The 25,409-nt window shown below is 43.1% G+C and overlaps 1 protein-coding gene and 1 non-coding gene across 5 annotated transcripts in view; both read left to right on the top strand.

Annotated features, from left to right (window-relative positions):
• The window catches only part of RMDN2 (regulator of microtubule dynamics 2), a 45,560-nt gene that overhangs the window by 17,721 nt on the left and 2,430 nt on the right, over positions 1-25,409 (top strand). For 2 of the 4 annotated variants that reach the window (XM_061624735.1, XM_061624737.1), the window contains exons 5-10: positions 40-100; positions 11,120-11,195; positions 11,859-11,936; positions 19,833-19,931; positions 21,067-21,120; positions 21,242-21,322. In XM_061624735.1, the coding sequence (XP_061480719.1) occupies positions 40-100; positions 11,120-11,195; positions 11,859-11,936; positions 19,833-19,931; positions 21,067-21,120; positions 21,242-21,322 (449 nt within the window). The remainder of the gene's footprint in view (positions 1-39; positions 101-11,119; positions 11,196-11,858; positions 11,937-19,832; positions 19,932-21,066; positions 21,121-21,241; positions 21,323-25,409) is intronic. The other 2 variants (XM_061624738.1, XM_061624736.1) reach the window with 2 other exon arrangements.
• LOC133384685 (5S ribosomal RNA) lies at positions 17,327-17,445 on the top strand. Its single transcript, XR_009762643.1, has one exon. It is a non-coding gene; the product is annotated as a 5S ribosomal RNA (ribosomal RNA).

The following is a 25,409-nucleotide window of genomic DNA, read 5'->3' as shown; positions in this document are numbered from 1 at the left end:
TGGATAGCACTTTAAGTCCTATTAATACATCTATTACAGGAAAGCTTGTTGGTGAGAATGCTATAACTTTGGATCCATTAAGTGCTGAGAGTCACCAGTGGTAAGTTTGAGTAACAGAGGACTTGAAATGATATCAAATGGGCCTCATAGAAACAATTTTCACTCTGTATTGTAAAGCACAAGTGTGCAGAGGACCTTAGTTCAGTGTAGAACATATGTGGTGAGTACAAAAGGCTCCAAGTTTAGTCCCTGGCATCTCCAGGTAAAGGGAGAAAGATTCCTGTCTGAAACTTTGGAGATCAATTGCCAGTCAGCACTAACCTGAATGGAGCATTGGTCTGATTCTCTATAAGGCAGGACATACGCTAGGAAAATGTGCAAGTTGAATCAGTTTTACAATTAAGAAAAATAGTTTCTTCATGGATTTTTGATGGTAGTATTCTTTTTTTTTCTTTTAAGTGGGAAAGAACAATATATCTGTTTGTCAAAGAGAATTAAGATAACCTTTTTTCTTTTCCTCTTTCTGTTTCAGCCTTGTCTGTGTCTTTTGGATACATTTCTGTTTTCTGTACATGTTTTTCTTTGCCATATTGAAGGACAGTAATGCGACTAGAATGTAATTGTGACTTAATATTTTTATTTCAAAACAATAGTGCTACATCTTGTCTGTTTTTCCCCAAACATTCCAAAATGTTAAATTACATGTTACTTATATGTGTAATTAAGGTTGGTGACCATCAGATGCTAGCCTAGGAACAAGTGGGCTCTAAGTTAATTGTAAATTCCTAGCTGGACCATTAGGTGGAGTATGTGATCCTTCTTCTCCTTGGTTTCACCTATCTTAAGGGCCAATTCTTTTTATTATTCCTCATTGCAAATATTTTACAGTTCAAATGACTTGCACTACAAGTGCGGGGACACCTTTACCTTTAAGGCTTACAATCCTGCTGACAGTTGCATGACATAAGTGGGCACGAAGTGTCGCTGTTCATGAGATTGAAGCTCAAATCCCTCTTGACGACATCCATGCATCTTTTCCCCCCTTCCCTTTACTCTTGTGTCTAGACAGTGCTACCGTATTTTGTATCATCCACACTTGTCGCAATCTGGGAATATAACTGCATGTCCCAACTATAGCTATATGTACAATCCAGTTTCTTGCAAAATTAGCATCATGTTGTTATGTTTCATGTTGGTTCATTCACTAAGTCCTGTTGAGTTCAATAAGATGTACTCTCCTATATGTGTGTAGAATTGCAGCCTTAGCCAATTTTTTTTCTGACTGCTCAGAATTATTCTTCAAATTCTCCCTCCGTTTGAGCCTTATTGGATGGCATTCTCTTAACCCCAGTTAATTTCCTCTACCTATGCATGATTTTTCAAACTTTATTTTTATATTTTCTTTATTATTCTCTCACTGTGCATTATTGACATAAGATAGCTTTTTTAATTGTCTGATACCTTCACAGTGATTTATTTCTTCATGAGATGTCCTCCCTGCAAAACCTGTGTCTCGTTTCCATTCTGTTCAGTAGCTATTGTTCTCTGCTCAGATCCTCCATGCAGTTCACTGTATAGTATAAATTATACTGTATCCACAAATAACACATTGCCTTTCATTTCATTGGACTGCTGCAGTTAGCATATCCATTTGTAAAGGGAGCAGGATGTTGTTCCCTAATGATTTAGAAATGCCCTTATCTGACCACTACAGAGTTTTACTGTGCAGCTTGTAATACTCATCCTGGATAGGATAGAACACACCAGGATACTGGAAAAAGCATAGTGGCAGCTATAGAGGTGGCTATGATTCAGGGTGAATCAGCTCACAGAGAACAGCTATGAACTTTGAAGGCGCATTTTCCTAGTATATGCCATGTCAAAAAGTCATACTGGAACTTCTGTATATTAAATCTGCACCCTCCATCTTTCATGCTTAATTATCTTTCACTTTTCTTCTACTAAAATAACAGTAATTAGTAGTAAATAGTACTACTAAAATAGTAGTAAAATAGCATTTGCTTCATTTTTCTAAAATGTACTAGGTAGAAAAGGGCCTGGTTTTGGCACGGAAACAGCCTTGGACTGCTGCTTTTTAATGCCAGATCGGTACATAATAAAACCTCTCTCGTCCATGATTTGATTCTGGACGAGGCAGCCGATCTGGCATGCATAACCGAGACCTGGGTGGGCGAGCAGGGAGGAGTTGGCCTCTCCCAGCTCTGCCCACCGGGGTACTTGGTTCAGCATCATGGTAGATCTGAGGGTCGGGGAGGTGGGGTTGCTGTGGTCTACAAGAGTTCCATCTCACTCACCAAGCACCATGTCCATACAGTCACTGGTCTGGAGTGTTTGCACCTTGTGTTGGGTCAGAGAGACAGGCTGGGAATCCTTTTGGTGTACCGACCACCTTGCTGCCCAATGGCTTCCCTAACTGAGCTGACGGAGGTCGTCTCGGAGGTATTGCTGAGATCCCCCAGACTATTAGTACTGGGGGATGTCAACATCCATGCCGAGGCGACTTTGTCTGGGACGGCTCAGGACTTCATGGCTTCCATGACAACCATGGGGCTGTCTCAATATGTTACTGGCCCAACGCACATGTCAGGGCACACTCTAGACCTTATTTTTGCTACCAGACATGGGGATAGTGATCTGGATGTGGGGAGTTTTACATCTCTCCCTTTGTCATGGACAGATCACTGCTTGCTGAAGTTTAGACTTTCAGTAGCCTCTTCCCTCTGCAAGGGTGGTGGACCTCTTGAAATGGTCCGCCCCTGGAGACTAATGGATCCTGAAGGTTTCCAGAAGGCTCTCGGGGTTTTTCCGGCTGACTGGACTGGCGCTCCTGTCAAAGTCCTGGTTGATCTGTGGAACGCGGAGATGACCCGGGCCATTGACATGATTGCTCCTGCGCGCCCTCTCCTATGCAGAGCTCATACAGCTCCTTGGTATACACCAGAGCTGAGAGCGATGAAGCAAGATAGGAGGCGGCTTGAGCGGAAATGGAGGCGAACTCCCAACGGATGCAATTATGCGCTGGTTAGTGCTTGTAACAAACTGTGTGTGAGAGCGGTGAGGGCGGCAAAAAAACATCATTTCGCTACCACTATAAAATCATCCCTTTGCCGCCCAGCAGAGCTTTTTAGGGTTGTCCGAGGGCTACTTCATGCAGGCCCTCAGGACATGGTTGAATCATTAGTAGCCCGCTGCAATGAGTTTGCTGAGCACTTTCAGCATACGATCTTATGCATCTGTCGGGACTTAGACTCCCAGTTTATAGCAGTTGATCCCAGTGAGGTGTCCAGAGCACAGTCTTGTCATGTTTTATTGGATGAGTTTCAGTTGGTTCAGCTCGAGGACGTGGACAAGGTGCTTGGACTGGTATGTGCAACCACTTCAGTACTCGACCCGTGCCCCTCTTGGCTTGTGAAAGCTAGCAGGGATGGGACAGTTGGCTGGGCCAAGGAGGTGATAAATTCTTCTTTGCGAGAGGGAGTGGTCCCCAGCTGTCTGAAAGAGGCAGTGGTGAGACCACTCCTGAAGAAGCCTTCCTTGGACCCAGAAGATTTCAGCAGCTACAGACCAGTTGCAAATGTCCCATTCCTGGGCAAGATCTTGGAACGAGTGGTTGCTGGCCAACTCCAGGCGCTATTGGATGAAACCGATTATCTCGATCCATTTCAATCGGGCTTTAGGCCCGGTTTTGGCACTCAGACGGCCTTGGTCGCCCTGTATGATGACCTGTGTCGGGAGAGAGACAGAGGGAGTGTAACTCTGTTGATTCTCCTTGACCTCTCAGAGGCTTTTGATACCATCGACCATGGTATTCTTCTGGAGAGGCTGGCGGAGTTGGGAGTCGGAGGTACTGCTTGGCAGTGGTTCCGCTCCTACTTGGTGGGCCATCTCTAGAAGGTAGTGCTTAGGGAACATTGCTCGACACCCTGGGTTCTCCAATGTGGAGTCTCGCAGGGGTCAGTTCTGTCTCCCATGCTTTTTAACATCTGCATGAAGCCGTTGGGTGCGGTCATCAGGAGATTTGGAGTCCGTTGTCATCAGTACGCTGATGACATGCAGCTCTACTTCTCCTTTTCATCTTCTTCAGGTGAGGCCGTCGATGTGCTTAACCGTTGCCTGGTCGCGACAATGGACTGGATGGGAGCTAACAAACTGAGGCTCAGTCCTGACAAGACTGAGATGCTGTTGGTGGATGGTTTCTCTGATCGGATGATGGATATATTCCCTGTCCTGGATGGGGTTACACTCCCTCTAAAGGAGCAGGTTCGTAGCTTGGGAGTCATTCTAGACTCTTCCCTTTCACTTGAGGCTCAAGTAGCCTCGGTGGCTCGGAATGCGTTCTACCAACTCCGGTTGGTAGCCCAGCTACGCCCGTATCTGAGTAAGGAGGACCTTACATCGGTTGTACATGCTCTGGTAACCTCACATTTGGATTACTGCAATGCACTCTACGTTGGGCTGCCTCTGAAGACAGTTCGGAAGCTACAGCTAGTGCAAAATGCGGCGGCCAGACTGTTGACAAGGACCAAACGGTCCGAGCATATAACACCTGTGCTGGCCCGCTTGCACTGGCTACCAATATGCTTCCCGGCCAGATTCAAAGTGCTGGTATTGACTTATAAAGCCCTGCACGGCGCGGGACCACGATACTTGTCGGAACGCCTCTCCCGCTATGAACCGGCCCATACACTACGTTCTGCTACGAAGGCCCTCCTCCGAGTTCCAACTCATACTGAGGCCCGGAGGGTTATGACAAGATCTAGGGCCTTCTCAGTGGTGGCCCCCGAACTGTGGAATAGTCTCCCCGAGGAGGTTCGCTTGGCGCCGACATTGTCATCTTTTCGGCGCCAAGTTAAAACCTTCCTCTTTCCCAAAGCATTTTAACTGTACTTTTAACTTATTATAATTTAAATTGGATTTTTGCACTGTATTGTTTTCTTCTTGTATTTATTGTATTTTTCTGCTGTTCACTGCCCAGAGAGCTATTGCTAGTCGGGTGGGATATAAGCCTAATAAATAAATAAATAAATAAATAAATAAATAAAATAAATGATGACCTTTGTCGGGAGAGAGACAGGGGGGGTGTGACACTGTTGATTCTTCTTGATCTTTCAGCGGCTTTCGATACAATTGACCATGGTATCCTTCTGGGAAGACTGGCTCAGTTGGGAGTGGGAGGGACTGCATGGCAGTGGTTCCGCTCCTAGCTGGCAGGTCATCTCCAGAAGGTGGTGCTTGGGGAACATTGCCCGGCACCCTGGACTGTATGGGGTTCCGCAGCGGTCAGTTCTGTCCCCGATGCTGTTCAACATCTACATGAAACCGTTGGGTGCGGTCATCCGGAGCTTTGGAGGGCATTGGCATCAGTATGCTGATGATACGCAGCTCTATTTCTCCTTTTCATCTTTTTCAGTGAGGCTGTCAATGTGCTGAACCAGTGCCTGGCTGCAACAATGGACTGGATGAGGGCTAATAAACTGAGGCTCAATCCAGACAAGACTGAGATGCTGCTAGTGGGTGGTTCTTCTGATTGGATGGTGGATGTCCAACCTGTCCTGGATGGGGTTGCACTCCCCCTGAAGGAACAGGTTCGTAGCTTGGGGTTTCTCCTAGAACCATCTCTGTCACTTGAGGCTCAGGTAGCCTTGGTGGCACGGAGTGCTTTCTACCAACTTCGGTTGGTGGCCCAGCTACACCCCTATCTGGACAGGGATAACCTGGCTTCAGTTGTCCATGCTCTGGTAACCTCCAAGCCAGATTACTGCAATGCGCTCTGTGTGGGGCTGCCTTTGAAGATGGTGCAGAAACTGCAGCTTGTGCAAAATGCAGTGGCCAGATTGGTAACATAAAACCAATTCTGGCCTGCTTTCATTGGCTGCCTGTATGTTTCCGAGCTCGATTCAAGGTGCTGGTTTTAACCTATAAAGCCTTACATGGCTTGGGACCACAATACCTGATGGAACGCCTCTCCCGATACGAACCTACCTGTACACTACGCTTAACATCAAAGGCCCTCCTCCGGGTGCCTACTTCGCGGGAAGCTGGGAGTCTGGCAACAAGGGAGAGGGCCTTCTCAGTGGTGGCCCCCAAATTATGGAATGGTTTTTGTGATGAGGTGCGCCTGACACCAACACTGTTATCTTTTCAGCACCAGGTTAAGACTTTCCTCTTCTCCCAGGCATTTTAGCATGTGTTTTAAATTGTTTTAAATTGTGTTTTATATTGTTTTTAAAATATGTGTTTTTAAATTTGTATATTTGTTTTTAATGTTTTTAGTTATTGAAAACCGCCCACAGAGATTCTGCTATGGGGCAGTATATAAATACAATAATTAATTAATTAACTCATCCTATAGGCAGATGAGTACTGTGTCCAGTATTATTTAAGTAGAGCAGGCAACTGTGCTTTGCAGCACAATCCTATTCATGTTTACCCCAAAGTACACCCCACTGTGTGCAGTAGGGCTTGCAATCTGGCGCATTTGTATAGGATTGTAGCCTAAGAGTTTCTTTCAGGGGATGAAGCTCTAACAGATAATAACTCTTCATTTAATGTATACATTGTGATTATCAGAAGTTGCTTTAGGGTTTCTCAGATAAAATTAATTTTGCATGGAGATTGTGCAGAAGTTACTATATTGTATAGGATCTAGATGACTTTTCTCTTCTGAAGACATCAATTGCTAGCAAATTGTACTATACCATCTACCATATTTCTTCCATGCAAGGACAGAACTAGGTTGTGAGTGTCCCTTTAGATTGTGCCTGTGAGTCATAGGGTGCGGCCAGACAGGTGGCTCCTAATGATACTAACAATTGTTTTTCCAAGTTGAATTGCTGTTGCCCATCCACATTTCAGGGATGTACACTGCTTTTTGATGTGTTCATCTCACTATTTTCTGTGCACATGGTGGGTGCAACATGGCGGGTGGCAGTGTTGCCACTTTACCCACCTCATTGTTAGCCACACGTACATCCTTCTCCAGACATTGTATAGTGGGTGCTTCTCAGTGACATTGTAGCATCTGTTTTTTGTGTATGCCTGTGTTTGGTTTTTATCATTTTTGAAGCAGCACAATTACAAAAAAAAAGGTCAAATCATTCCAAAATGCTTGGGAGTTGCTTAATAACACAATAATAGAAACTCAACTGGAGTGTATGTTGCGTATCAGGAAAGGTATCACCAGATCAAGAGGATGCCAGTGTGGTTAACAAGGGGAGTCAAATATGTTATTAGAGGCAAAAAGGCTTCCTTCAAAAAATTGAAGTCTTTTCCAAATGAGGATAATAGGATAAAAAGGAACACAAACTCTGGCAAAAGAAAAGCAAGCAGACAATAAGGCATGCTAAATAAGGAGTGTGAGGAGCACTTTGCTAAAAATATAAAGACTAACAACAAAAAAATTATTTAAATACATTCAAAGTAGGAGACCATGTAGGGAGGTGGTTGGACCCTTGGATGACAAGGGAGTCAAAGGTAGTCTAAAGCAGAATAAGGAGATTACAGAGAAGCCAAATGAATTCTTTGCATCTGTCTTCACCACGGAGGATACAGGGCATATCTTCCCTGTGCCTGAACTAACCTTTGCAGGAAGGGAGTCTGAGGAACTGAAGCAAATAGTGGTGATGAGATATGACATTCTAGGTTAATAGACAAAATAAAATTGGCAAATTGTTGGATCCAGATGGCATCTGCCTGAGAGTTCTCAAAGAACTCAAATGTAAAATTGCTAATCTTCTAACAAAAATATGTAACTTGTCCCTCAGATACACCTCCGTACCTGAGGACTGGAAAATGGCCAATATTACTCCAATTTTTAAAAAGGTATCTGGGAGGGATCCTGGAAATTACAGGCAGGTTAGCTTCTGTCCCAGGAAAACTGGTGGAAAGTTGTTAAAGATAAAATAACCAAGCAAATAGAACAATTCCAGCATGGCTTCTGCAAGGCCTGTCTCACTAACCCAGTGTGTCTCAACCGGTGTGCCTCCAGATGTTGTTGGACCACAACTCCCATCAGCCTCAGCCAGCATTGCCAATGGTCAGGAAAGATGGGAGTTGTGGTCCAACAACATCTGGAGGCACACCGGTTGAGAAACACTGCACTAACCTTTTAAGAGTTCTTTGAGAGTGTCAACAAGCACATAGATAGAGGTGATCATGTTGACATAGTGTGCTTGGACTTTCAAAAAGCTTTCAGCAAGGTACCTAACCAAAGAATCCTAAGGAAGCTTAGCAGTTATGGGATAAGAGGAGAGGTCCTCTTGTGCATCGGGAACTGGCTAGGAAACAGAAAGCAGAGAGCAGGAATAAATGGACAGTTCTCCCAGTGGAAAGATTTTAACAGTGGGGTCCCCCAAGGATCAGTATTGGGACCTGTGCTTTTTGACTTTGTTCATAAACAGTCTAGAGTTTGGGGTAAGTAGTGAGGGTGCCAAGTTTGCTGATGATACTAATTGTTCAGGGTTGTTAAAACAAAATGGGATTGGAAAGAGCTGCAAAAAGGACCTCTCCAAACTAAGCGAGTGGGTGGTGAAATGGCAAACGCAATTCAGTGTTACAAAAGTGTGAAGTTATGCATAGTGGAGCAAAAAAACCCCCACTTAATTTCATTTTTATGCTCATGAGGTCTGAACTAGCTCAGTGAAGATGTTGATCCAATGTGCAGTGGCTGTGGAAGAAAGCAAATTCCATACTAGGGATCATTAGGAAGGTATTGAAAATAAAACTGCCAATATCATAATAACATTATATAAATCTATGATCCAGCCGCATTTGGAATACTGTATGCAGTTCTGGTTGCCTCATCTCAAAAAGGATATTGTAGAGCTGGAAAGGTTCAGAAAAGGGCAACCAAAGTTATGAAGGGGGATGGAGTGACTCCCCTATGAGGAAAGGTTGCAGCATTTGTGGCTTTTAAGTTTAGAGAAAAGGTGAATCAGAGGTGACATGACAGAAGTGTATAAAAGTATGCATGGCATGGAGAAAGTGGAAAGAAATGTTTTTCTCCCTCTGTCATAACACTAGAACTTGTGGACATCCAATGAAGCTATATGCTGGAAGATTTAGAGCAGATAAAATAAAGTACTTCATACAGTGCATAGTTAAACTATGGAATTCACTCCCACAAGAGACGATGATGGCCACCAACTTGGTAGGCTTTGAACAAGGATTAGACAAATTCATGGAGGATAAGGCTATTGATGACTACTATCCATGATGGCTGTGCTCTGCCTCCATAGTTAGAGAAAGTATGCTTCTGAATACCAGTTGCTGGAAGCCACAGGAGGGGAGGGTTTTGCACTCAGACCCAGCTTGCAGGCTTTCCATGGGCATCTGGTTGGCCACTATGAGAACAGGATGCTCAGAGCTTAGAAAAGTTACTTTTTTGAACTACAACTCCCATCAGCCCAATCCAGTGGCCATGCTGGCTGGGGCTGATGGGAGTTGTACTTTAAAAAAGCAACTTTTCCACGCTCTGAGGATGCTGGACTAGATGAGCCATTGGTCTGATCCAGCAGGCTCTTCTTATGTTCTTATGTACAGCAAAATTCATGTAGCTCTTTAAATAAAAAAATTAAGTGGGAAATGCCAGCAATACCACCACCTCTCCTTCCTATAATTGCTTCCTTGGCTAAATTACTCCTTCCCTGAAGTTGAAATAAGAACTTCTGTACTTATCTTCTTCCATGCTGTAGCATAGTTCTTTGGAATTGTTTTTATTTTTAAAAGGGGGTAATAAAAAGGAGGATAATAAAATCTATGCCTTCCATTCAAAAACTTCCCTTCTCTGTTTTTAGGAGCAGATATGATTGAAACCAGTGTGACTTGCACTAAGAAAAATAAGCAGCTTTTTATTTGTCTAGAAAGTATCTGTAAAAGTATCACCCTTAACTGGTTTAGCCCAGCACTTCTCTTTCCTTGTCACGCACAGACTTGGTGAAAACCCGGGATTAGCTTGTTTGCATTTCATTGTTTTCTTTTCTAGCTGCAGTCCATTGAGCTGGTTTTATCTGATTAGCACCTAATGAGCCAAGGGGTTTTGGAGAGAAAATGTTCCCTGTATTTTTGCAACTTACGGGAAATTAAGTTTTTAGTATCCTTTTCTCATCCAAATAGTTGAAATTCCTTTATCTTTCCTGCTTAGATTTGCCAACAGTCTTGATGATGATGATGATAATTTTTGACAGACTAGTTTTGAAAGATCTTCCATAATGTTGTAAATCATCTCTTCTGGGATAACCTGAATTTGTCCTATAAAAAAAATACAGAGTGGTTGAACACTATAGAAGCATACATTGCTCTCTCCATATAAATGGGAAATATGTTGTCATCCCTCTGCTTGCAACTGTCATAAACCATTTGTGGTGTGTGTTTAGTGGGAGGAGAGGAGGAAGGTAAAATAGTGTGAACACTCAATAGTATATAAAAGCATCTGGAGTCAAAACTGATTCAAAGCCTTCCCAACATTTTCATTTATATTTCTGAGACAAAATCTGATAATATAAGGATTTTTTTTAAATTTATATGAGCATTTATATCCCACACTTCTCATGCTTATGTGGCACTCGGGATCTCTAATAATTAAAAGCAGTAATTAAAATAAACTCTAAAATACAACAATGTTGCATGTGAACAGAATAATTGTTTTGAACAAAAAATGCATTATTTGTTTTAGATTATCCCTTATGGGTCACAGCAGGCACCATCTTAGAAAAGGCATTCTGCTCTGTGTGAGAGAAGAGAAGGAATGCCTCTTCTAAGATTACATGCCTCCTGTGGTTTTTGTGAAAAGTTTGAACAATAATTTTAAAATTCTTTAATTTTTTTTGTCTGTCAAAATGCTTAAATCATTTAATAGACTAACCATTACAGCCCTGCTTAATATATTTGGATGGGTTTGAGTTTGTTTTGACTACATCTGCTTTTGTGTGCCACATTAAACTGGTTTTGCAGATGGTTTCTTTCATGCACTCACATATCGGTCTTTCTTTCATATGAGGATCTCAGCCAGGCTGGCATCATTGTGATTAAAATGATCGTGAATGTTTTGGTGCTTCTCTCTTCCTACTCCCACCCCGGTTACTTGCTGCTTCCTCTTTAGGTTTGCAATGATGTGTGGCTACATGTCTCAGTTTGAAAGTATACAGAACAAAATCAGGAATGGATACCTCTTTAAGGTATGTTTTTGGTAGCTTTCTTAAGCTCCTGCTATTATTAAATTACTTCCTCCTGACAGTTTTGAAGACAGTGTTCAGAGTAAAAGTAACTCTGCCTGGGGGGCATGGTTCAGTGCCAGGATTATGTTGAGGAGATTAGATTATTTTTGTATGCTCCTACCAGACATCATGAACTAGCTTTCAAACTGAAAAGATTTAAGCATGACTTTGTGAACCAGCCATAAGATTGTTGTACTGCTCCCAAGTCTGAATGTCTAAAGAACAGCAGCAGACTGGGAAGGATGTGCATAATTATGTGTTTGTATAATAAATGTCATTTATGTTTGGGTTTGCTTGTGACTGCTGATGTACTGCTGATAGAATTAAAAATGCTGCTAATCTTAAAGTTAATGGCAGTGCTGTTGATTTTAACTGACGTAGTATTGCACCCTTCCATTACTGATTCTAAGACATTACTTACTCTCTTCTAAATGTGTGTTCATTAATAACTTGTTTGTGGCTTCTTAATGTAAAGATGGCTTTGAATAATTATAATTAAAACAGAGTGCCTGGCCAAATTTAGCAAAGGGTCGTGCTCACTTGGCCCTCTTTGTGAGCTTTGGCTTCTAACCAGGCAGTTGCAAACAAGAAAAAGAAACTTCATTTTAGTCTTCTTTCTTACAGGAGCATCTAGACAAAGCAATTGTGCTTAAGCCTCAGGATCCCTTTTTATATTACCTAACTGGAAGATGGTGTTATGAAGTAAGTGAGTCTCAAGTCCTTTTACATAGCAGAAACCCCATAAGGCCTATTTAAAAATTGAGCAATTTTACTTCTGTTCTCAGAAAAGAGTTGACAGTATGAAGCTTTGTATTACAAGGTCAGACCATCAAGCTTAGAATGCTCTCCATTGATTGGCAGCAGCTCTTCAGGGATTCAGGAAGAGATCTTTCAGCGTAGCTACTTGAGATCCTTTTAACCTAAGATGTTGGGGGCTGAATCTGGGCCCTTCTGCATGTCAAGTTCTACAACTGAGCTCTTAAGTCGTCCCCAGTGAAATGTATAAAGTGCAACTGTGACAGTTTTTATTTTATTTAAAGAATTTATAATTTGTGTTTCAATTCAACATTCTCAAAGAAAGGAACAAAATTAAATGAAATATAAAATCCATAAAATCCAAACAATGAAGAAGAGACAAAAGGACAAGGCGTAACTGCTAGAACAAAACACTTAGCCATAAAAGGCCAGTAGTCACTCAACACACACTTAAAAGGAAAGATCTTGGATCTGTTACACTGGAACAAGTCTCTGCTTGATGGTTAATAGTTGATGAGGCTGCCAAAAATTCTGTGACCAATGTACCACAAATCTCTTTGCCATGGCAAGACTTCTGTCTCCCTTTGACAAGCCTAAAAAATGAGCCCCCGTCTTCCTCTCTACTTGGAGTTGTACAGTAGGGTAGCTCTGTTGTGCTTCCAAGCTATTTTGAGTGCAATTGACACCCAGAGCACCCTCTCCAGCTCCAAACTAGACAGTCTTAGACATGTAATAAGTAGGAACTTAGGAAACTGCTTTATACTGAGTCAGACCATTGGTCCATATAGCTCAGTACTGTCTGCACTGACTGGCAGCAGCTCTCCAGGATTTCACACAGACAGTCTCTCCCAGACCTATCTGGAAATGCCATGGATTGAACTTGGGACCTTCTGCATGCAAAGCAGATGTTCTACCACTGAGATTCGCACACAGAGCCAAGTTTTTAGCATGACTGTGTTTGTATGCAGGTCAACAGAAAATGAGGCTTCTGCGTGGAATTGAGCATTGGAGTTGGGTTGGGAGGGGCCATGTGGGGGCAGTTTTGAATGCATTGTCCTTTAAATGTAATAATAATAATAATAAAATAATAAAATTTTATTTTTAGGCCGCCTATCTGGCTGAATGAACAGCCACTCTAGGCGGCGTACATAATTAAATTTAAAATACACTTATAAAATACATAAAAATACAATTATAACATATTCAGTTACCCCCATCTGTACACTATAAAACTAAAATTAACTAGGGATTCTATATGCCCGCTGAAATAGCCATGTTTTTAGTCCTTGGCGGAAACCTACCAAGGAAGGGACATGGCGTAGATCGTATGGCAGAGAGTTCCAGAGGGTGGGGGCCACAACCGAGAATGCCCTCTCTCTGGTCCGCACCAGTCTAGCTGTTTTAACTGGTGGGACCGAGAGAAGGTCTTGAGAGGCTGATCTTCTCAGGCGGCATACTTGGTGATGCTGGAGGCGCTCCTTTAGATACACTGGACCGAAACCGTGTAGGGCTTTAAAGGTTAATACCAACACCTTGAATTGGGCTCGGTAAACAACTGGTAACCAGTGTAGATCTTCAAGTACCGGGGTGATGTGATCCCGTCGGCGGCTGTTCGTAATCAACCGTGCCACCGCATTCTGTACCAGCTGTAATTTCCGGACCGTCTTCAAGGGTAGCCCCACGTAGAGCGCATTACAGTAGTCTAAGCGAGAGGAGACCAGTGCATGCACTACCCGTGGGAGCAGATGAACCGGAAGATAGGGTCGCAGCCTCTGTATCAGATGCAATTGATACCAAGCTGCCCGGCTCACTGCTGATACCTGAGCCTCCATGGACAGCTGGGAGTCAAGAATGACCCCGAGGCTGCGAACCTGGTCCTTCAGGGGCAAACTAACCCCATTCAGCACCAGGTCAAAATCTCCTAATCGTCTCTTGTCTCCCACAAGCAGTACTTCGGTCTTGTCGGGGTTCAGTTTCAGCCTGTTGCCTCCCATCCATTCACTTACGGACTCCAGCACTTGGAAATGGTCTCCGCAGCCAACTTTGGTGAGGACTTGAATGAGAGATAGAGCTGAGTGTCATCCGCATATTGGTGGCACTGCAGCCCAAATCTCCTGATGATGGCCCCCAGTGGCTTTACATAGATATTAAATAGCATGGGAGAGAGGATAGAGCCCTGTGGCACACCACAATTAAGAGGCCAAGGGTCTGAAACCTCCTCCCCCACTGCCACTCGTTGGTGCCTGTCAGAGAGATAGGATCGGAACCACTGTAACACAGTGCCCCCGATTCCCAATCTCTCCAGGCGATCCAAAAGGATACCGTGGTCGACGGTATCAAAAGCCGCAGAGAGATCCAGGAGGACGAGGAATGAGTATTCACCCCTATCCAACGCCCTCTTCAAATCATCCACCAGGGCAACCAAGGCTGTTTCAGTTCCATGTCCAGTCCTGAAGCCCGATTGGAATGGATCTAAATAATCCGCTTCCTCCAAGTGTGTCTGTAACTGTTTGGCCACCACGCGTTCGATCACCTTGCCCAAAAATGGTAAATTGGAGACTGGGCGGAAGTTATTCAAATCTTGGGGATCCAATGAGGGCTTCTTTAAGATGGGCTTTATTACCGCCTCCTTGAGGGCCGATGGCAATGCCTCCTCTTCCAAGGAGGCATTTACCACCGCCTTGATCCCTTTGCTCAGTCTCTCTTTACAGCTCACAATGAGCCATGTAGGGCAAGGATCAAACAAACAAGTGGTCAGTCTCACAGTAGAGAGCACCTTGTCCACTTCCTCAGAGGGAAGAGGCCGAAACCGATCCCACCGGACCGGATCGCAACTGACCGCCTCTGGCCCGCTTCCTGTGTCCACGGCGTACGGAATCGAACTCTTCAGACGATCGATTTTATCAGCAAAATGTTTTGCAAATGTGTCACAGGAGGCTTTAGAGTGCTCCAAGGGTTCCTGCGCAACTGGACCGACGAGGCTTCGGACCACTTGGAACAACCTCCTGGGACAACATTCTGCAGATGCAATAGAAGCAGCAAAGAAACCCCTCTTTGCTGCCTCTGTTGCCACTTGGTAGGCCGCTATTGCTACTCTAACCCGTGTCCGATCGTCTTCTGAGCAAGATTTCCGCCACCGGCGTTCTAGTCGTCTCACCTCCTGCTTCAAGCCCCGCAACCGTGTTGTATACCACGGTGCGGTTTGAGCTCTATTCAGGGGGAGAGGACGTTTCGGAGCCACCCGGTCTATTGCCCTGGTGATTTCTCTATTCCACTCTGTCACCAGGGTTTCGACCGGGCGGTCTTCAGTCAGCTCCAAATCTCCCAGCGCATTCAGGAATCCTGTTGGTTCCATCAGGCGTCTGAGGCGGACCATCCTAATAGGTCCCTGTCCCCTGTGGAGGGTGTGCGGCAATGAGAGGTCCATTTTTACCAGATAGTGATCTGACCATGACACGGGGTCTGAAGAAATAACCCCCATTTTCAGAGCACTACCTCCCCCACCCGAGGCAAATACAAGGTCGAGAGCATGACCGGCTACATGGGTGGGCCCAGAATTACTAAGCACCAACACCATAAAGTGAACCCAGAAGCAAATCAGCAACCAGTAAAGCTTCTGCAATGTGAGTTTTATGGGCTTCCAGCAACTCATACCAGGCATTAAACTCAGTATTATTCATGCCAAGTAGCCTAGGAGCTTAACTAGAGCCTTCCCGTAAATGAGATGAGGGTGCACTTTCCTTGGATTCATCCCAGCACATGATATTATCAGCTATTGCTTGGTTACAGTAGGGCCCCACTCATACAGCGGGTTACGTTCCAGACCCCCACCGAAAAGCAAAACCCGCTGAAAAGTGGAACTCCATCAATAAAATGGCGCCCGATGCCCGAAAAATGCCATAAAAGCAGAACAAGTGCCGTATGAGCGGGGCCTTACTCTAATTGAAAACAGCCATATTAGCGGAACGCTGAAAAGCAGGCTGCCAAAAAGCAGGGCCCTACTGTATTTTCTGTGTTGCCATTTTGAAAGGGTAATGCAGTTTTGGATAAAGAAGCTTGGCTTCAATGATGTGGACACCCTTGAAAGCTGGAGTCTCCTTGAAAATATGCAGCAGATTTCACTCTCATTGGTACTGAAGAGCTAGCAAAGGCTTGGAAAAGTAAGTGTTGGCTCACAGATCATTTGTACATTTATCAATCAAGTTTTAAATGTTCAGCCATATTCCACACGCTAATTGCTCAGTGAAAACTATCAAATTTTGTCTCCATAGCCCCAGAGTATTATTTCTGGATGTGTTATTTTTAACCCACTTTCTAAGTGTTCCTTTTGGATGTGGGGCTATTTGCAGTAAATATCATGCTTTTTTTTTTTTAAGTAGCATTATAATATAGCTCAATTACCAGTAAATCATGGAAGAGTTGGAAGGGGCCTATAAGGCCATTGAGTCCAACCTCCTGCTTAATGCAAGAGTCTAAGTTAAATCCACATGTTATAGGACTTCACCCGGTATTCTCTTCTTCAGACCCACATGTAATGATTGCATATATTTTTGAAAGAGATGTAAATTTGAAATGTATCAAGCATTTTTCTTTTTGTACCTGAAAGTAATTAACAATAAAGACATAAATATGCCAGACTTTCCTGTCCTTTTCATGAAAGAGGACATACAATTTATCTCTGTTTCAAGTTATTTAAATATACCCTGGGCATCATCATATTTTTAGATTGAAACAGTATCCAATTCCTGTAGGTTAGATAAGAGAATATTTTAGCCAAGTTGGAAAGTAACCAGAACGCTGAAGAAAATAATCTTACTCTTATCAAGGAATCTAGACAGAATATCTCAAGAGGGAAAATTATAACCGAAGCAAGGAATTGGATGAAATCTGGGATCAATTAAAATTTAGGGAAGCAGAATTCCATACACTAAGTTAATTGCATAGGCAGAAAATTGATTCAGCAGAGCTAGAGAAAAAGCTGATTCAGTAGAGCCAGTGTGGGCTTCAATACATTTGCTTTCATTGAATTGGTATGGCACCATGATTGGGGTGTTTGTATTGGATGTGGGCAAATGCCTACTTAACATATGTAAAGTTCACAGGGTGGCATTGGGCAAATTCACTATCCCTTAGCCTAACCTCCTCCTAAGAAGTGGTGTTAGGTTAAACAGAACCTAGTGGGAGGAAAAAGAATGTAAAAATAACACATTTTCCAGAAAAAGACCCAAGTTCAAAACGGCCACCTAGCTCAAAATCATTTCTGGGGAAATTTCCTTCTACCATTGTCTTAACACCTCTTTGGAATAGTGGAATAACTTCATGTGTATCTCCACATTGCCTACAGCCATACTACCCTGAACATGCCCAATCTCATCTGATCTCGGAAGCTAAGCAGGGTCAGGCCTGGTTAGTACTTGGATGGGAGACCACCTGGGAATACCGGGTGCCGTTGGCTTAGAGGAAGGCAATGGTAAGCCACCTCTGAATACCTCTTACCATGAAAACCCTATGAATATATAAAAAAAAAGATTCATAGGGTTGCCATAAGTCGTAATTGACAACATCTGCACATTTTTTCACTGGCATACCCTCAAAGTTCACTGAGTGACCTTGGACCAGTCACTTTCCTTCTTAGCCAAGACTCCCTCCCAGAAGCCTTGCATGGATAAAATGGGATACTCCTGCGAAAACTGTCCTGAACTCCATGAAGGAGTTGCAAAATGCAAATGTGACAAATAACAGCTCCAAACTGTATACAAAAAGATTTCTTCCTTTTGTACAATTGATTTAATTCTAAAGAATGAGACAGATTTATTTCCAGAATATCTCCACCTGGCAATATCGTATCAATAAAAATGAAACCTGTACGGTAAATCTCAATTCTAAAGCTGTTAGAAATGCTACTTGGCATATTCCCTTTTAAAGGTGGCTGGAACATAAAGTATATGCCATGTATACAATTAACATCATAAATATAATTTTTGGTGCTGCTTTTAAAATTTGTTGGAAATTAGATAAAGAAAGTACTAGAACCAAGTTTAGCAGTTTCTCTTCTGGTGAGGAAGAGTTGCTGAGGAGTGCAAATCAAATCCTAAGCCAGCCAGAAGATGAAACTGAAACCCTCAACATCAGTTCTTATTATATTTTGTAACAAAACACAAATAGTGCCAGACACATCTCATACTTTAAGGTCAAGCCACAAGTTTTAAGGAGCTAATTATACATTCCACAGTGGAAAGTTTTAGATGTCCTATGACATCACAGCTGAACCTTGTGTGGAATCCCATCAGTGTGCAGTACTATGAATGTGTGTACAGTAGGGCCCCGCTTATACGGCGGGTTCCGTTCCGGACCCCTGCCGTAAAGCGGAAATCGCCGTAAAGTGGAACCCATAGACTATAATGGGGCCGTCGTGCAAAAATGAAGTGAAAATGTCGCAGAACGTCGCAAAAGAGCAAAAATTGGCTTTAAAATAGAAAACGAAAGCCACCGCATTAGTGGAACGCCAGGAAGCCAAGTGCCGGGAAGCGGGCCGTACTGTATATTGAAATTTGGGTGGTCTATGGGAATATTATATAAGCAATATTTCTTCTCATTTAATTCTTCTATCGATCCCTATACGTTCCATCTGGATTAGCTAAACCTAATGCTTATAAATGCCGCAGCTCTTCCAGTGCAAGATCCTTGACTGCACGTAGTTTGCCCTGCCTAAAAATGAAAATGCTGCCCAAGATTTTTTTTTAAAAGCAGACAGTAGGATTGTCAAGTAACATTCCCCTTGACAAGTGAAGCAGGGAGAGGCCTTGAGAGTGAGGGGAATGTTGTATGCAGTTTTCATCCTGGAATTACTCTTGCACATCATTTCAGTAATGTAAGAAAATATGTATGCATAGCCTGCCCCCTGTGCTAAAAGCTTAGGACGATAACGAATGTAACCCCCCTCCAGTGGGACTAGTACAGAATTAAGCTGTGCAGTTCACTGGCATTTTTCTACCCTTCCTCAGCTTTAACCTCAGTCCCAAAGGCTAAGCCATGTAGTTTAGTCTTTTAATTTTGGGGAAGGTTGCTCAAGATTGAACTCTGGTGAGTATATAGTTGTAGAGTATATTATTTGAGGGTGGGGGGAAGCCACTGAGAATAGATGAAGTCTTTGATTGATGTATCTACAGTGAATGGAGTAAAAATATTCTTCTAAAGAAACATTGTGTGTGTATGTGTGTTGTATTGGGCAGCCCAATCCTATCGTGTTTACTCATAAGCAAACTCCACTTTTCAATGGGACTATTTTTTAAGTGTGCATTTTGGGTTACTATGGTATTATTTGGCTCAGTGGTAGAGCATCTGGTTTGTATGCGGAAGGCTGTAGGTTCAGTCCCTGGCATCTCCAGGGAGGGCTGGGAGAGACTCCGTGTCTGAAACTGTGGAGAGCTGCTGCCAGTCAGAGTAGACAGTACTGAGCTAGATGAACCAATGGTCTGAATCAGTATAAGGCAGCTTCCTATGTATGCCCTTTTAGACTTTTTTAAAAAGGAGCTTTTTTAACAGATATGTATTGGTGATGGCCACTTGTTTATATTTGAAACTATATTATTATTTATTAATTTATATGCTCCTTAATGCCTAGGTTACATAACAAAAAAACCAATTGTACAGCTGACTAGATCAAATATAGATCTATTCTGTAACCTTTTTTCCCCCAGGTGTGGTTATCTTTTTTTCTTGAAGATTGTCATAATAAACTATCGATTTGCAAACCCACATTTATTTCATATCCTAAAAGCATCTCTGAAATAACTGTGTCTTTTCCCTCACCCCACTCCCTTCTTCCTGGCATTTCCAAAGGTGGCTCAGTTGTCTTGGATTGAAAAAAAAGTAGCTGCTGCTCTTTTTGGGACTCCGCCAGCTTCAACAATCGATGAAGCTTTGCAGAATTTTCTTAAGGTAGATACTATTTCCCCACTTCCTCATTTCTCTGCAAAAGCCCACCTACCAAGTGGCTGGTGTTCAAGAAATTTGCTCAACAAGTTGTTCTCAGCAGCTGTAAATTCAAAGGCCAATGAATGATACTAGTGTAGTAGCATAACTACATGCATCTGCCTAAACCAAATTTCATGAACCTGCTGCATCAGTAGCACCTGGAATTTGGGCTGTTTCGAGTGTACAATACCCTGAGTTTCATATGGAGAGCTGTTTATATGAAGATTGCACCTGTTAAAGCTTTTGGCTAGTGAACCGAATCCTGATTGAAAGAAACCTGGCATGATGGTCTGTGCAAGTTGCAAGTTGTAATTTGCAGCCCTTGCTTGGAGTAGATGCCAGAAAGATGTTGAGATGGTATGATCTGGTGCCACATTGGCTCTCCTTTGAAGATACAAACTGCTTTGTGGCCCTTTATCTGCATCTTGTCATGTTGAAACAGAAGCAATAGGAGATGCAACAATATTTCTAGCCTTGCTCCTTTCCTGTGCCATCCCTCCTTGTCTCTTAGGTAGAGATGCTGCTAGGTTTGAGGGGGTGCCACTCGAGGTGCCTTACGGGCTGCTGTCTTGGCTGATAGCAGACCTTGTTGAGCAGTAGGTCTGCTCATCTCCCACCTACGTGGCTGGCCAGCTAACTGGAACAGTTAGGCAATGGGGCAAGGGTGGCTGCTGCAATGAAGACTGCAGCCATTCGCCACTGTCTTAATTTAACTTGCTAACTTCCCTGAGTACCCCATCATTGGCCCGGTGTCCTCATTGGCCCCGCAACCCCGAACATGGCACCTCAGCTGCTGAGTTCACTGCCATTCTTTCCTGCACTCGCTTTGGGAGAGTTATTAAGTTAAATTAAAATGGCGGCGGGCAGCTGCAGCCCAAGTGGTGGATGCAGCACTTCCTGCAGCTGCAGCCCATGTGGTGCCGCAGCTTGCTGTCACTGGCTTGTCACACCCCACACCCCACAAGCTATGTGCCCCTAGACCTAAGTCCAGGCTAACAGCTCCTGGAATACCTGTGTGCTGTATTAGAAATAGTATGTTGACTGTGTTGTTCTTGCTGTGCTGTTCATCTTTTTCTCTCTTCTTTTTCAATTTGGGCAGGCTGAAGAAATACATCCTGGATATTCAAAATACAATTATGTCTATTTGGCAAAGGTAAGTGAAATTACTGTGCTCTTGTCAACAATTTCTACTAATCAGGTACCTGATGTGATTTCTCTCTCTCTCTCTCTCTCTCTCTCTCTCTCTCTCCCACTCTCTTTCTGCCCCTGCTTAGTGCTACAAAGATCTTGGCCAAAGGAGCAATGCCCTGAAATGTTGTGAAACTGCATTGTCAATGCTGTCGGTCACCAAAGAGGTGGGTCTGAAGCCCAATTTATATGTTAGCTTTCTGACATGGTTGGGAAAAACAAAAAAGCTGTCTTCCTTGCCTGGTTCCCATGCCTCATCAGTAACCTAAGAATATTACAATATGGTCATGTAGGTAACCCGAATCATTAAGCTCCTTTCCATGCCATTCTGGGTGGTGCCGATAGCATACAAGGGCTGTATGATGGCAGTATTCTTCTGCAGCTTTAACCAATTCTAATAGGGCCTGCAGAAAAGAGCTTCTTGATGGATTGTACCTTTATTTCTGTAGAGCAGGGGTGGGAAACCTGTGGTCATCTAAATATTTAATTCCAATTCCCATCAGCCCCAGCCATCATAACCACTGGCCAGCTGTAATCCAGCAATACCAGAAGGGCCACAATTTCCCAACCTCCTCTTCCTCTAGTGCTGTAGAGGAACAGTTAGAAAGAAAAAATAGAATTCCTATGGTCAAGATATTATGAAATACGGTAATTGCATGTGAAGTGGAAGGTGGCTTGTGACATCCAATGTGACTGGTTGCAGGAACACATTGCAAACTGAGTACAGAGAGTAACAATTAATATTATGAAACTGTTTAAACAGACAACTATCATGGTGATGATGCTCTTTTTATTGAGGAATTGGGCGTTGGGCAGTGCAATTACTCATACTGATCAGATGAGTTGTTGCTGTCTAATTTTGAAATTGTGTGTTTTAGAATTGCCATAGATAATTCTAATAAACACTTACCCTGAGCATTGCTTAAGGTTGCCAAGTCCAAGGTCAAATACCCTACATGCAAAGCATGCTACAAATGCAGTTAAAAATAAGAAGGTTTTTTTGGCAGGGAGGCTTGATTCAGACAAATTATATTTCATTATGATTTACTTATGCTAGATGTTTGAAATGTATAACTCTGTAGTGCAAGGAGATTCAGGTATATGTTGTGGGAAACTGACATCTCTTCCTGTTACTTGACAGTATTTTGGCAAAGATATGCAATGAGTACAATAAATACCTTTCAAGGCACTGATTCATGATTTCTTGGTTAGTTACTGCATCTTATTGCTGTTGAGCAAAAGCTTTCTGTGGACACATTAATTATGGAATTGGATGGATCTCTCAAGTCTTCTAGGACATCTGGGTCAGTCCAGTGCTCCAAGACAAGCAAGAGGTCCTTGACAGATGTCTTTCTTGTTTTTCCTTAGAGTCATGAGATTTCAGATCATTCCTTAATGGCTTATTCTACTATAGAGTTACTATGGAATTTCCTAGCGTTTACCGTAAATCTGTTACCTCCCCCCCTTGCAATTTAATCCTACATGGCCCATTTGAAAATCCTCCAAGGCTTTAATGTGCCCATGAAGTTGTTCTTCACAAGGGCTGCCTGTTTTCTTTTTTCTATGTATCGCAAAGTGCCCTGCATTTTCTGTTTATTGGAACAGTAAAATATACATAAAACCCTCTTGATTGTACCATTAGCAAGTAAAGCCCAGTCTATGGCCTTCTCAGTGGTGACACCCTAATTCTGGAATATCCTCTCCCTGAGGTTTTTGGTGCCATGTGAAAGCATTTCTATTGTTGTTGTTGTTGTTAATGTTAATGTACATATTAAAAACAAAATAATCTTTAAAACATCTTTTTTGAAAAGAAATCTAAAAACAATTTCAACACAAATGCAGACTGGGATAAGTCTTCCACCAAGCCTCTTACATTTTTAGTACTGGCTTTGTACTGAGAGGAACAAATGGAGAGATCTTATATACACAAAACTGGATTCTGAATTTTAGATCTTTTAATATTTTTATGAATGTTTATATTGTTATGACCTGTCCCGCAAACATTTTATGATGAATGGCAGGATATAAATTTTGCAAATAAATAAATCTTAGTGTTGAATATACAAGCCCTGTAAGGCAGGCCAGTATTGTTCTCTCCATATGCAGATGGAGGGGGAGGGGGAACTGAGGAAGAGCAGAAGTGGGTTACTGGAAGCCATCTCCTGATATCATGGCTGAGATGAGATTTCAAGTGGGGATTTCCTGGCTCACATTTGGCATTCTTAGCCACCACATGTCACCAACTCTCATATACTGGAAACCTGAAATATAATAGTTCAGATGTAAAGGAACTACTCTAACAAAGCATGATTTGACTGAACATGAATGACAAGCCTGAGCACTCCCCGTCTTCTTGTGTGTCCAATTGCAGAGGAGACTTCTTAAATCTCAGTTTTCCATGACATCTGAATAATAATAATAATAATAATAAATAATAATAAACTTTATTTCTACCCCGCCCTTTTTCCAATAGGACTCAGGAGCAGCTTACAACTAAAAACAACACCATTAAAACATACAGAAATATACAATTAAAATAGAATTAAACTATGAGAAAAATTAAAAACCATAAAACATACGTTAAAAACAGCGGACAATTTAAAATAATAAAATCATATACTGTAGACACCAATCCTATGACATTTAATCTTGGTCGTTCTCTATCCCAAATGACCGTTGAAATAAAACAGTCTTTACTTGTCGCCGGAAAGACGGCAAGGAGGAAGCTAATCGCACCTCACTCGGAAGGGAGTTCCATAGCCTAGGGGTGGCCACCAAAAAGGCCCTATCTCGTGTCCGCGTCATATGTACTTGCAAAGGTGTGGGGAGCACAAGAAGGGCCTCACCTGAAGATCTCAAATCCCGGGCAGGTTCATGTAGGGAGATACGATCTGTCAAATAGCCTGGACCTGAGCCGTATAGGGCTTTGTAGGTCAAAACCAGCACTTTGAATTGTGACCGGAAACAAATTGGCAGCCAGTGGAGCTGTTGTAACAGGGGAGTTGTATGGTCCCTGTAACCAGCCCCGGTTAGCACTCTGGCTGCAGCTCTTTGTACCAATTTAAGTTTCCGAACAGTCTTCAAAGGCAGACCCACGTAGAGCGTGTTACAGTAGTCTAAGCGGGATGTAACCAAGGCATGCATCGCCTAGTCAGATTAGGCAGGTCCAGGAATGGGTGCAGCTGGCGCACCAGTTTTAATTGGGCAAAGGCGCTCCTGGATACAGCAGTAATCTGGGCCTCCAAATTCAAAGCTGAGTCCAAGAGTACACCCAAACTGCGAACCTGAGACTTCAGGGGGAGTGCAACCCCATCCAGCACTGGTTGAATCCCTATTCCCTGATCTGCCCTCCGACTGACCAGGAGTACCTCTGTTTTATCAGGATTTAATCTCAACTTGTTTGCCCTCATCCAGTCCATCACTGATGCCAGACACTGATTTAGGACCTGTACGGCTTCCTTGGCTTCAGGTGGAAAAGAGAAATAGAGTTGAGTGTCATCAGCATACTGATGGCACCGAACCCCAAAACCCCGGACAACCTCTCCCAGCGGTTTCATGTAGATGTTAAATAACATGGGGGGCAAAACTGAACCCTGAGGGACCCCATAGGTCAATGGCCAGGGGGTCGAGCAGGAGTCCCCCAGTACCACCTTCTGGGTTTGGTCCTCCAGGAAGGACTGGAGCCACTGTAACACAGTGCCCCCAAGTCCCATCTCAGGAAGGCGGCCCAGAAGGATACCATGATCGATGGTATCGAAAGCCGCTGAGAGGTCCAGTAGAACCAACAGAGACACACTCCCCCTGTCCAGTTCTCTGCGTAGGTCATCCACCAAGGCGACCAAAGCCGTCTCTGTCCCATAGCCAGGCCTGAAACCAGATTGAAATGGATCCAGATAATCCGTATCATCCAGGAATCTCTGGAGTTGGGCGACCACCACACGCTCTATTATCTTGCTTATCTTGGAGACTGGCCGGTAGTTGCCTAGTAAAGAGGGATCCAGGGAGGGCTTTTTCAGCAGTGGTCTTATAACTCCCTCCTTTAAGCATGATGGAATTCTGCCTTGTTGTAGAGAGGCATTAACTACTCCCCTGACCCAATCGACCAGTCCCCTGACTGTTGTTTAGATCATCCCATTGCGTCTGAACCATCTGATTTTTTTCTGTTCTCCTTTTTGTTGTTTTTACATAGTTAGAAGTAGTATCTCTCCATATTTTTTCTACATATGACAAAACTACCAAGTTTCTTCAGTCTTG

Source organism: Rhineura floridana, chromosome 4, assembly GCF_030035675.1.
Source record: "Rhineura floridana isolate rRhiFlo1 chromosome 4, rRhiFlo1.hap2, whole genome shotgun sequence".
NCBI classification, from domain to species: domain Eukaryota; kingdom Metazoa; phylum Chordata; class Lepidosauria; order Squamata; family Rhineuridae; genus Rhineura; species Rhineura floridana.
The sequence above is the reverse complement of the archived record's forward strand: the minus strand, read 5'-3'. Positions and strand labels throughout refer to the sequence as shown.